Source organism: Topomyia yanbarensis, chromosome 2 (genome assembly GCF_030247195.1).
Source record: "Topomyia yanbarensis strain Yona2022 chromosome 2, ASM3024719v1, whole genome shotgun sequence".
NCBI classification, from domain to species: Eukaryota; Metazoa; Arthropoda; class Insecta; order Diptera; family Culicidae; genus Topomyia; species Topomyia yanbarensis.
This window is the reverse complement of record NC_080671.1, coordinates 321,502,247-321,516,373: the sequence shown is the minus strand read 5'-3', so window position 1 is coordinate 321,516,373 and position 14,127 is coordinate 321,502,247. Positions and strand designations below refer to the sequence as shown.

General features: G+C 39.0%; 1 protein-coding gene across 1 annotated transcript; it reads right to left on the bottom strand.

The window, feature by feature from the left end:
• Positions 1–70: 70 nt before the first annotated feature.
• LOC131680565 (uncharacterized) lies at positions 71–604 on the bottom strand. The gene has a single exon (XM_058961280.1). The coding sequence runs from the start codon at positions 602–604 to the stop codon at positions 71–73; it is 534 nt and encodes a 177-aa protein (XP_058817263.1).
• Between the last annotated feature and the right edge of the window lie 13,523 nt (positions 605–14,127).

The following is a 14,127-nucleotide window of genomic DNA, read 5'->3' as shown; positions in this document are numbered from 1 at the left end:
CGATTCCAGTGGATGTCCGAGAAGAGGCGTCGAAAACGACATGTAATTTAGTCGTCGTGCTGTCCGGTTTTTATACGGCATGGTGTGGCAGATAATAAACTGGTCCGGGTGCCACGGCTTGATCGTCAACCTTTCGCATGTGACCCATGTACTGGTACTCCCGAATAAACTCACAGTACAAGGTCTTCATTTCAGGATTCGTTGCGAACCGCCTCTCTAAACTTATGAAGCGTCGAAGTGCTGAAGCTTTAGAGTCACCCAGCTTTTGGATGACATAATCTTTTTTCGGCAGGGTCACTACGAAACGCCCTGTATCGTCTCTTGTAGTCGTTTGTTCAAAGATTTCCTCACACCGTGTTTCTTCGATCGAATATGTACTTTTCACTTGACAGGATTCCAATTCCCAAAATTTGGTCACTTGGTCCTGGAGAGCTGTAGTCGAACACAGATATACAGCTGCTGTTGACAAAGCAGATGTCGAATCGGTAAGTCGACCGGAAACGATCCATCCGAAAACAGTATTTTGTAGCGTAGGTCCTTGTTCGCAGAGTTTCCTTTTTCCGTCCACTAACAGATCGAGATAGTACTCTGCACCGATTATCATGTCGATTTCTGCTGCTTTGTTGAAATCCGGATCAGCTAAAATGATTTCGTTCGGTACATTCCACTGATAGATTTCGAAATCTTCGCATGGCAAACCCAGCAGAATGTAAGACCGACGACTTCTTTTAACCCACAGAGACCATCTACAGTTGTCAACAAATAGAAATTCGCATGCAACTTAACTTTATTATTCCTCCTTGTAACATCGCATCTATTTCTCAACCCAAACCACCGGTCTTCCCCACATGCAATTGAGAAGCCACAGACCATACAATTACCGTACTTTCCTCAAATTTCCGTGGTAACAGCTCACATACACGCCGTCCGATATTCGTCGACCCAGTCCTCGGTTCTCCACATGTGGCAGCAACAGCACTAATTGGGCAGCAACTCAGCGTCAAAAATGGCGATTATTCCGCATGCACTTCGCTTCGACAATGCAGTATTGTTCGCGTTCAATCGGCCACGAGGAATATTCACGAGACTTGTTCCGAATACCAGTACACGACACATCCGGCTGGAAGGACCACTTTGTTCATGCAAGTTCTTTGATGTGTCCACGTACCGGGAATTTTCTAGCACACGCGGCGGGAGGTGATATCGGCGAAACAAATCACATGCGGCACGATTTAGTGGATATCAAAACTCTTTAATTGTCGAGAAAGAATGTAACGAATATAAATCGGTTAAGAAAGACTCGACTGCTTTCGATAACGTTTTATTACTGACTAACTGCTCTGGTATTTTCTACATCTGTAGGTAGTAAGTTTCAGTGGCACGATCATACGATCGGCAATCAAAAGGCCTTTTTGCTTATCATCTACATGTGTAACGATAGATAGGTAAAGCGCAATGAGAAAGGTATCTTCTTATCATACGGCTGAGCGAGAAGACAACTGATACTGTGTTGTGGAACATATGATGGTTCTAAAACTACTAATAATTATTTTTGCCGCAACACGGGGTTTGTGACTGGACCAAAATACATATTGAAAACATAATTAGGAAAGAAACCATTTTTTTCGTAAAACAGTACTATTTATAGCAACCGAACAATCCGGTTATTTGATGCAAACCGTGGTCGAATGCACTATAGATTTTCTGGAAGCCACTTTTTAGTCACGCTCCGCACACATATTTTCCTCGATTGCATACCTCCAGCGAGAGCAACGCTTTCCCCAAAGTAGACGACGCCTTGCAGGTTGTCTACTGATCATTCTAGCGAGTCTTTCTCATACGTGATACATGTCCAAAAACTTCCCGACGTAAGCATGCGTGGGGTTATTTTCCATTTTCTTTTCTTCATCATAGTATTTAATAGTAAAGCATTAGTAGTATTTTGTTAGAACTTATTACTCTTTCACTAATCTGTGATCGACGCCAATTCCGAAGTCTTTCATGAAACCAGTAAACATGTGGTTATGGTTCTATTTCTTCGTATTTTCGAGTACATACTTCAATTTATTTTTTAATTTGATCACCAGCCCGCTAGTAGTATTGTTATAAAGCAATGGTCCGTCGTATCCCACTGTGGTAATCACAAAAAAAAATCTGTCAATGGGTGTTGTTTGCTAAACAGAACACGGAAGAGTGGCTTATAAGCGATATCGAGACGCATTATGTCCCGCCGTCTTTTTCAGCTCACTACACTGTTCCAACATTTGACCAGTGTGAACAATAAGCTCCTAGTCTGTTTTTTCTCATCTGTTGCTCGTTAGCACCCCACATCAAACCAGTTTCCTCGTGTGATATCCTACAGTCATGTAACTGCAAAACAACTGATCACCTTATGAACTTGCTGCTATGTTGTGATCAGGCAATCTATTGTTGGTCGTTCCTCAAAGCTTTTTGTCCTAAAGGCGGAGTTATATATCCCTGCTTTCCATGAAATATGAAATTTAAACATATTGTTTGGTATTCACTATTAAACTATGTTTATTAAGGCCATCACAAATATTTTTTAAAAATTATGTCACCCCCCCCCCTTCAAAATCGCTGAAAAAAATCAGGGGGCAAATAATTTTTTTAAAATAACCAAAATTCAAAAAATTGTCACGTTTTATAGAACAACAATAGCTTCCAGATTTTGCTTTACGTAACTGAAAACTATTATGGTAGTTTTAGAAATTACCATCCCATGATAATTTTTTTTTTGACCATTCTCGGGTAAATGTGAAGTTTAAATGAGATCATCGATCCAGTCCAACATCGAATGAAACGTTTGCTGGTCGTGGAAGGAAGGACCCATCTGTGTATTATCAAACAAACATCTCATGGAAAGGCTAATACAGACCGACTTCTGAATCGATTCCATTTTAAACGCAACAGTCGATAGAGACATAATCGATCGTTGCATTCGAAAATAATTTCGATAAGGAAACAATCTGAATTCAAATCAGACTCCTGGAGATTTATATATGATTCAATATTCAATATATATGAACTTTACCGAAAGGTTTTTGACATTTAAAGATTTCATATGGGATCTTAGTATTCATACCGTATTTCCGCAGCCATATGTGCGATTCTTATGAATCTGCTACCAAACCTTCCATTTAAGGCTAAGCTTGTGAAAATTGAATAAGCCGTTTTCCAAGAAGCCGAAGAGACATTAATTCTGAAATATTCCAAGAACCAGAAACATGCGAAATTTTCGAGATAGACGCTGGAATCAAAAAAAAACTTTGTCTGGCCATCAGCGATCATTAATGCTCTAGCAAAGCTAAATATAGATCTTACAAATAATGGTATCATCGGCACTTACCGCAGGAAGAACCGGGAATCCATTATCGATGTCAATTTTTGTAGCCTTGGAGTAACCGGAAAGATGGACTGAAAAGTGTGTGTATATCCACAGCGACCACCAAGCGATTTGGTACAGCATTGATAACAGGACTATGAACTACACATGAATATGAATATGTAGGAGATAAATAAACGAGTGAAGATGGAAAACAGCGATTTATCACAGGAACGTGTCCGTCGAAGAACTTGAATTTCAGGGTATCCTCTTCAACCTAAATGCGAACGAGTTCACGGCACTACTAACAAAGGCGTGTAATGCGACCATACCAAGGGATGGGAAACTGAGAAACGGTCGCCGGGTGCAATACGACGATTATCGATCTACGTATAAGTTGCCTCCGAGCTTGAGAAGAAGTCGGAGATCACTTCGGTTTCTCATCTCGCTCAGTTCAGAAGCTAGAAATCGTACCGCTGCAATAGCAGGGCAAGTAATCAAATTTACCCGCGCGACGCTTGGCAAAAATTGATTCCTTCTGCCTAGTGTGTGATACGTGAACAAACAATGAGTGACAATGCCAAGCAAAAGTATATCACGATGCGGGCAAACTGTGTTGCTGTTGACTACACGAAATATCCGGTAATACCATCAATTCATGAAGGGGAGCAAATGTTGAAGGTGAACTTGAAGTTCAACGTAGCTTGCGGTACTTTATGCGGTGCAATTCCACCATTTACGTCATGCGGTACTGAATATGTTAAAAAATATTAGTCAAGTAGAATCATTCGCTTCCCAGAACAACATGAAACACGTCATCGAATGTAATGACATTTTATACAGTATCCCAACATATATAAATGTTGACATGACCTGGCACCACGTACTAGTTCCTTCGCTATCAAACAAATCCTGTCAAAATACGGAGAGGTGAATAGTGTTAAGGAAGATAGTTGGAGGAACTTCTTCCCAAGACTCCGCCACGGAGTTCGTGTGGTGAGAATGCGTCCGACAAAACCTATTCCCTCTTACTTGACTTTCACATGCAAATCACCTCATGGTGTTGAATATTCTCAACGAACACTAGTCACGCACCCAGGACAGATTCCTACCTGTCAATATTGTGATCATCCGCTACACCACGGGAAACCTTGCGCAGAGACTGCTAAAGAAATTCCACCTGATACGACCAAAGCCGGTATACAATCATCGTATGTTAAGCCACAACCAGTTGGTAAACCAACGACTGCAGACCGGACATTCACAAACACCAGCTCAACAACGATCGGCCCCAGTACCACTAAACCAACTGCCATTATCAACATCGAAGTAACAACGATTACAGCAAATGTTTCCAAACCAACAACCAACACCACCAATAAGGAATCTAATACCGATGAAGAAGAATTTACAATAGCGACCCGTAAGCACAAACAACAAATAAGAACATCCGACGATGAGCAAGATGAATGCAGTACCGATGATAACATGGACGTAAACTAAAACGCGAGAGAAGACGGACCAAATGACCCCCAAGGTGCGCTCCACGGCTCAGTTGTGCTAACGCATTGAGCCGTGTCGAATATATGTAAAATTAAAAAGAAGTCAGAAGGCTCCAGGTAAGCGAGCTGCAAGAACCGCTCTCAACAAAGCAGTCAAGCTGTACAAGAAAGCCTTACCACAAAGCCAACGCGAATTTCCTTAGGAGAGACCTACAAAGTTGGCATAACAAAGATAAAAGGCTCAGCTGCACCACCTGAAAGGTGCCCGGAATAGATGGAGGTCACCATCGAAAGGTTTTCCCCACAACATGAATCTATTATTAGGTATGATCACAAAGATGAAGATCGGTTTACCAACAAACAGGTTATCGAGATGGCGAAAGCCATAAAAGTGAAGCGATACATGAGAGCCCGGATATGTTCAAAACGATCCGATAATTGGAAGCGACAAAAGCTGATGTTGCTTCCGATACCGGGACAACATGGAAATCTTTCAGCGTAGTCAATATATCCCTTGGTAATGTTAGAGAGAAGGAGTAATCCTGAACAAGCTAACGAAGTACGCGGACCGTGAGAACGGCATCTCATGTAATTCGGCTTCCTTATAGGCAGGTCTACAGTGAAATCCATCCAAACGGTTGTGGGAGCTGTGGAGACAGCAGAGATACAACTGACGTTCCTAGACTCGACGCTGTGGAACGCAGTGTACGATGGAATATTGAAGCTGAACCTTCCCAGAGATATAACGATTTTCGGCTTCACGGATGATGTGGTGTTCCAAGTAATCGGACAATCACTAGAAAAGGAGACACTCGACACGGAGACGATTGCCCATCATAAAACAGAGTTGGTGATGACTAGCAGCCGAAAGACAGCGCGGTCGGAAAATATATCATCGACTTGAACTTTTAAAGTCACGACGATTATGTTAAGGGGAAGGTTGTGAGAGCAACCACAGCTTTGCTTGAGGCGCCAGTGTACTGAGCACCACGAACAAGCGGAAATCGCTGGACCGAAGCATGTGAGCAGACTAGTTTCACCGTCAGGGACAAGATCGAGTAGGTCGAGTGAAGCACCAGCGGTGGGTCGTCGAGTTTTCAACGAACCGGAAGCAGCGAACCAGAAGCTACGCTCTATCCGGTATCGCCGAACCGTCCTCGCCAAGTACTGGTTGGCCCTTTGAGTAGGATTTATTGACTATGCGAGTAGATTGCGACAAAACTGGGAGCTAAATGATTCGCGCAACAGGCATCGGTATCGGGAGAACTTCCGACGGGAAATTGAGATGGCTCGCGAAAACAGGAACTAAATGGTTCACAGAAACTGGAGCCAAATGGCTAAAGGAAGTTCATCACTGCGATTAGCCGGATATGTGTTCGGAGCTAAACCGCTCTAATGTATCATTTTGTCTTGAGACTGAATCAGCCTCCCCACGATATAACGCTTCGATGCAGTCTCGTGCTTTTGTTCCACGAGAACCTCACTTTTTTGAAAGAAGAAAAGTGAGGACTGTTAGTAGTGGTTAGGCACAAAAGTGAGTCCCACCTAGGGGCAATGCAGTTTTGAAGCTTTTTTAACCATACTATAAAACATACAGACATTTTCAGATATCCAGAATGTTTTCCAAAAGTCCATAAGTGAAATGTTGCAATCCTGTTTCTGTACATTGTTATCAAGCAGGTTCACCGTTGACCGATTTTCATGCCTTGTGTGTACAGTCGGTCCATGTGCCGCCACAACGAAATGAAAACTGTTCAAGCAACCAAAAGTTAATACCTTAATGTACTCTTAAATGTTTACATTAAGTTCTAGAGAACTTTCAAGCTTTTTTGGGAATTTAGAAATTGCACTGTTCGGAAAATTATTTAAAACGAAAACTTTAGCATCCCTTTCCTATGTAAACTTTTGATTGATTCAGTAATGTTTGCTTGAATTTTTCTAGTAAAACAAATAGCTCAACCCCGCTATACGAAATCACCCTGTGGAAACGTCCACCATTGTTCAATCGAAAGAAAATGTAAAAAGAAAAAAAAATTGTGTTTATTAAAATAAATATTTATTTTTTGTTTGCCCCCCCCTTCAGAAAAAAATTTGTACTTGGACATAATTTTTAAAAAAGATTTGTAATGGCCTAATATAGGTTGCTTTTCAGTTTCCTAAATGAATGTTCTTAGATGTTTCAGAAACATTTTTTTTCTATAAATGAAACTTCTAACTTCAGTATATGGGTTATATGCTAGGGCAAATAACCCAACAGTAATGGTAGCAGATACCATCATGATGTATTGCTTTTACAGTAAGTCACACTCAAATAAAAATATAAGAAATTAACATAAACACCATAACATTTTTTAATATTGCATTTTTCATATTATTATTCGTATAATGAAGAGTGCTTGCATAGTTTTTCCCCCTTTTAATGACATTAAATTAGCTAGAGATTACTTAGTATGGAAAGATATGACAATTTAGAGACATAGTACTCATGTGAAAGCAAGGATTTAAAATACACTGATCGGAAAACTAGAAATAACAGGGCATTAAGAACAGGTCTAAAATCTTCCGGAATAATCATTTATCTTCTGCTGGTAGAAGTCGAGCTTAGGCAGAGTTACTACGAATTGCTAAAATCTACCAACTTTCTCACGTCAACAGCAGAGTTGCCCTTCTTTACATTGAGAACCGACCTATTTGTATTTTCCAAATCCTTTCATAACTAGAATTTTTATAACTTTTGCTACCTAATCTCTAGCTAATTTACTGTCATTAAAAGGAAGAAAGATAGGACAAATAACATCTATATAATTCCAAAAATTCTTCTAAGAATATATAACTGTTAAGTTTTAGAAAAGATGAAAGTTTCTCTTGTTATCGCTTCCCATGAGATACCTTCTTTAATCGCCATACATACCTTTACAATAAAAAGTTTATAACTTTTAGTCAAAGCAAAAACTTGTATTTTTAAATCGGTAACCGAATATTTGCTGCGATTACCGCTTTCTCTTATCAATCATATCTTGTTATCGATGGAGATTCCTAATTTCAACGAACTTGCGCCAGCTGTTGATTTTATCGAAGCAGTTATGTAGTAAGTTTCTCATGTTACTCGTATGTCTTCAATATTATAATCATACTGAAAAGTTAAAAAAATCCAGAACATTAGAGGTGGCTATAGCCCCCTAGCCCCCTCCGTGCGCACGCCAATGGAAAAAAAGTATTACATTTCAACATAGTATTACATCAAAACGTGCACTCATCTGTTTCCTTCTGTTTGGTGTCGCTGCTTCTTCACTATTTCTTTTGAATATCTATAATTCAGGAACTAATGACGGTTTTCGAAATTACTTTAAAGATTGGCTGCATTGCTATAAAGAATAGCGTTACGAAGAGCACTGACCCTTAAGGGACGCCGTTCCTCAGTGACATTTCCCGTGATAGATGTCCTCCCACGTTAACTAGGAATTTTCTGTCGGCCAGGAAGCTATATAGAATATTGCACATCACGCACATCCACGAATCTTCCTTTTCAGGAGACTACGCAATATACCAAATCTTCACGTGGTGTCGTAAGCTTTAGAAAGATTGAGCGATGCCATCATGCAGTGTTCGTCGTTGTTGGGCAACTACCTATCCAACTTTGCAAAGTACGTGTCGATGCCGCGGCCAGTTCTGAAGACATGTTGTCTTTTGTCGAGGTGTCTTTTTGCTTCTAACTCATTGGTTAGTCTCCTGTTCACGATACTCTCAAACACCTTCGCTATGCAGTTAACTAGTGTGATGGGGCGAAATGTGGCACAACCGGACTTCGATGTATACGGGAATGGCACTTTTATCCTGGTTCGCCAACTAGATGAAAAGAAACTATTGCATCATACTCTATTAAGCAGTCTCAGTACCGTAGTCTTAATGGATAGGGGTAGTTGTCGTAGCATCGTATACCCTACGCAATCTGTACCCGTAGAGACGTTGCGTCCTTTATCGTGAACCCAGAGAAGCTCGTTTAAAGTGATGTCTGAGTTATAAACCCCGTCAGTATCTAGTAGAATATCCGCGCCAGCTCGTCAGATCGTTTTATTACAGCCATGTGGTGCCGTCGCTTTCCCCTCAGGGCATTTATTGTCCGCCACATTTCTGTCATCGTGCTGTTTATATATATTTTTCCCGGCGAATTCCTCCCACGACATTTGACTTCCTTCAAAGTTATCTTTGTTAATGCTCTTGCTTCATGATTTTTTTAGTGCGTCAGATGTCTCTAATCATGCTGCTTTGCTTCGTTTCAGTGATCTGAGCAATTTTCAACGCTGCTTGACCGCCGTTTCTACTTCCGGACACCACCATGGTACCGATTTGGGACCAACTCGGCCAGATGTTCGAGGGATGCTGGATGCTGGTCATAAGGCCATCTTCTCTGTTTGGTTGTAACCTGAGAAGGTCCAGGTGGGGAGACAGTGATCTGAAAGTGATCACTATTGTGGGTATCCGGAAATATTCTCTAAGTAAATCTTGGTGCTAGCGTCTCGGAACATATCGTTAGGTCCATCGCTGAGGTGGATCCAGTTGCTGGGGCAATCCGAGTGTGCGATCCGTCGTTCAGAATAATCATTTGTTTGGCCAACGCTTGCTCGACGATGAAGCAACCGAGCGTGTTTCATTTTGTAGAACCCCAGACAAGATGGTGCGCGTTTAAGTCACCAAGTAATAACAATGGTGCTGGCAATTGCTCGAGTAAGTCGTCTAGTTCTAATTGATACTGCTGAACACTTGGGGGGGATGGTATATCAATTCAAGAGTCACTAGAGTCGTACTTCGGCGTCATTAGTCGTACGTCGGCACTCCGTTTCGGATTGCAAGACCTACTGCCGGCGGCTAGCGGATTCTAGAGTCAAAGTGTAGTTCTTGCCAACGAAGTTTGCTGGAATTGCTCGGTGGTTAAAGATTAAACAGCAAAGCGAAACCAGACGTGATGCCAAAAACTAATTATGTCGGCATACAGTAAATAATGGAAACCAATAGCAACGTTATTAATGTAACATTCTCAAAAAATCATGTTTTCTATTCCTTGTAAATACTTTGAATTTCATTCAGTACGACGAAAATTATATTTAACTATTAAACATGTAATACCAAATTGCTGATCGATATTTTGCATTATATTGATAGGTTTGATCAAAGGTCAAAAAATGGCCCTATCAAAGAGTAAAGCTCAGGAGTTTCCAGTTTGTTAAGTAGGAGTTTTCAACTACAATCTACAAGGGCATATATTGAAAGCCTTACATCATACCTAACTGAACAAACATTTTTTTCTCTGCACAAATTACCACAGTTTCCCAAAGATGAAGTTGTATTTACATTTACTGTACGTGAGTTCGATATCATTTCAAATTTGCGCTCGTGTCACAATATAGCCCATATAAACTGCATGTGGCTTCTGCTTACCAATACTTCTGACTGTCCAGTAAGGATTGAAGAACTGAGACAAATAACAATTTCACGGTCGCGATTTGTGGTTACGTAATTGCGTAATTCTACTGTTGAGTGCGTAATTTGATTCCCACTTTCATCAGAGAGATTTCTGGAGACGATGGCATTTCGATTTTCTTCATCTAGTCGAGTTAGTTTTAGGTAAGATATATCAAATAGATATATCAATTTATATTTCGGTATTAAAAATAGGTAGGTATTCCTTGGGTTTTCGATATCGATAAGATAACCCTAATAAAACGGTACTTTGCGTATTGCTAACAAAAATTCAAAATTGCTTTTGATGCCAAATTTAGTTAATTAGTTTTTACTTCGTTAAATAAGGTGTTACAAAGAGAAACATAAACTTATCACTAAAATGTTAGCATATTGAAGTAGACAAATGCAATGTACCCCTCCCTTGGGCCACCAGCGAGCATCATTGTATTTAGTTTTGAAAACGATGAATACAACTCACACCATTGGTTTTTGTGATCGTCCACCTAGTTGGTGGACCATACCAACACATAGAATTTCATTATTTTTAAAATATCATATTATTTCTTTTTCTAATATAAAATGTTTGAAATATTGTAAAATAAAAAGTCGGCAAATTCAGCAATTTTATGAAAAATGTTTATTTTTTTGCGTCTTCTGTCATTTCCTGAAACTAAAATTCGCACGATAAACCGTAACGAGATGCAACAGTACATCTCCTGCTGGAAAATCATTCAATATCGGTGTTAAATTTCCGGCATACGCTCTGAAAATCAAGCGAAAGTGTTCACCCAACTTCGGGAAAGCAACTTCTAAACGAGTGGTTACGAACAAACGGTTTCATCACTATTTCGAAGGTAAAATTCAGCTCGATCAGAGAAATGCATTATGCAATTATAATTTAGCTCGTAGTCAAGTTAAAAGAGTTTAAAAACAGCGGAAAATAAATACGAAATCTATCAACTCTTCTCGAACACGTCACAGCGATTTTGTCTCTTCGGTAAGATTGTTTATTTTGTCATGATTAGAAATGTTTCTGAACAATGCAATCGTAATAATTCAAGAAAGAACAAAAATGTTAAACGGGAAAATTTAAATTTAAGGAGTTTGCCAAAGAAAACGTCCCATAAACTGACAGCTATAAGAGAAAAGATATTTGGAGAAGAGTTTATGGAAAAGCTCTCCTCTATAACTTTTTCGAAAACAGCCATGCGCCATTTCTTTCCGTTTAAAAGATGGATTTTCTATAGTCTGCTATAAGCAATTCACTCTTCTTGGAGTTTTGGTTCCATATAACTAAGTTCCTCAAAGTTTTGATTGTTTGCTCACATTCTATCATGCGCCTCCTTCGTTGAGTGATAAATGAAAAATGATGGAGACCAATGGTAGGTTGTGTAAAAAATGAGACAAAATAGTTGGGAACAATGCAACTCAAAAACTGGTTTGATCGATATTGCTAATTTTGTATACGTTGTGCAAGAAAGTATAAGCTATCAAGTAGAATATAAATAATTATATGAGGTGCAAACCCCGAATAACAAAAAAAGGATCTTTCACATTCACGCATTTACAGTATCACACAATTTCAGCTTTTGTATTTTCCACACCAACAACAGAAAAACCCTTTCTTTTGGGCTCTCGAACTCTCAACATCAGCATGGTTTTATTTTGTATGTGATCATATAACTGAAAATGCTGATTTTTCTGAACGTCCCAACGGGTAATTTTTTTCAATAAGGAATCATCTTTTTCTGTAGAATACATCTACATAATTCAACTGTATGTTTGCATTATACACGTGAGATGTTATTCACACCTATCGGTTCAAATTCCGACATCGAAAACCGGCGTGGTTCTGGCACATATCCGAACTCATGGAAAACGCGAAGGCAATTTGTATAATATTTCCTATCTGATTTAATAAATGATAACGAATTGAGGTATACGTATTTGCAGCAAATAAAAAAAAGCAAACTGTTTTTCTTTCTCGATTTCTATACTCACAACATTGTTATGGTTCCAGAATATGTATGCCGGCGGCTCTGGGGAGTCCTTTACCACGCACGTTAAATTTATCGTTGAACCGCTTTCGATGTACAGATCCGGGGCTCCAATTATTTCCGTCGAAGGCTCTGCAAGGATACAAGGAAAAGCCGCATTTAAACAACCTGGCAGTGCGATAAAATCATTCTTATAACACTACATGTAGTCTTCATTTGAAATTTACATTTTTATTTTGTTTAATTTATTGGATATTTGAAATTATTTTGCAGCTTGTAAAATAAAACATAGACCATTCAAAATTGTTAACCCAGTTTTCTCCAAAATTCACAAAAATCATGTCACTTTTTTGATGACCACCGCGGCCAAATAAATCAAAATTTTCATAGAATTATATGTATTGATACAATCTTATAAATTAGATTTATTAAAATATAATGTTACTCGTAAATTCTTAGCGTTTTCTTTGTTTTCGCATTTATACCTTCTTAATAATGGCTGCTGGAATCCACGGATTCTTTATAATGAACAACATTTATAAAAATATAATAATGCAATCTTTCATAAGCTATCATCAGGATCTAAAGTAATCTATACATCAGATACTAAAATAATTTAAGCTTGAACAGAGAATGGGGAAAAAATCAGTTTTTTTAACACCGTGTGTTAGATCATCCTAAAAATCAATCAGCAGCACTGTATTCTACATAAACTGATTGATTTTTATGAAGAACTAACACACGGTGCGGCAAAAAAACTGCTTTTTTCGTTTTCGAGTTTTGCCCCATTCTCTGTTTAACCTTAAGACCATTTTGTGCAGATGTTTTGCCTTTAATTTGGATCTAATTTGGTTACGATTGGTCTATCCATCCCTGTGAAACAAGAATGGAAATCTAGTACACACATACGGAAATTTACCCAATTCGTGAAACTGATTGAATAGATATATATGATGAAGGCCACGGAGAAATCTTCAAATTACGAGTGTTTTCTTTTATAAGAAAGGTTAAACCAAAGAAATAATATATACTCAGGCAGCAGCAAAAAACAAACGTTTCGTTTTTTTTTGCGACTACAGCCACCAACGGGACCTAGCAGCCGAAAGGCCTAAGCGAGAAAATTAAATTTTACGTATACCTGGTAGAGGCCAGGTGGAATAAGCGCAAATTTGTGAAATGTTTTTATGTTTACCAACTTGCGCGTAAATTGATTTTGTTTGCGGTTTCGCAGGTACTGTCGAGGCCCGTGCTGTTTTAAGATTGAGGGTAAAATCCAGAAAAAGTTCGGTGGAGGTGCCATTTGGGTGGTTTTAATTTAGTTATTTGTTTAATGTGATCACTTAGATTACACATTTTACGCTTGCACTGAATTAGGTTAAAGTTTTTCACCAATCGTAAACCTTATGCAGCTTTGATTAATTTGTCGCATTCAAACATAATTGGTTCGAATAACGATGCAGTTGGAAGCATCGTGGATTTAGGAAGGCGACTTCTGTGACTGCCGTACTGTCGTTAAGCTCTAGCAGAGATTAGATAATGAATGTGTCAATTAATCGTGGAATAAATAGACAGGCGTCGCCTTTTATAGACATGCAGCGAATCGATTCTACTGATATGTCACTCTGCTCGACAAAGGCTAACTCACATAAGGAAATACTCACCTTTTCTGTACCACTTGCGAAATTTTTTTGAAAACGTGTTTTTTTCTTAGGTATTTTAGCAAATTATACATACTTCGAAGTGTTATACAACACTAGTGTGACATGTGCATCTTACATGTCATAAAATCCTCAACACATTTCCATCTTAAATTCTGAAAATCAAT

Bases quoted from the DNA above. Each gene is read 5' to 3' on its own strand.
- LOC131680565 (XM_058961280.1), bottom strand. From the start codon at position 604: ATGATAATCGGTGCAGAGTACTATCTCGATCTGTTAGTGGACGGAAAA.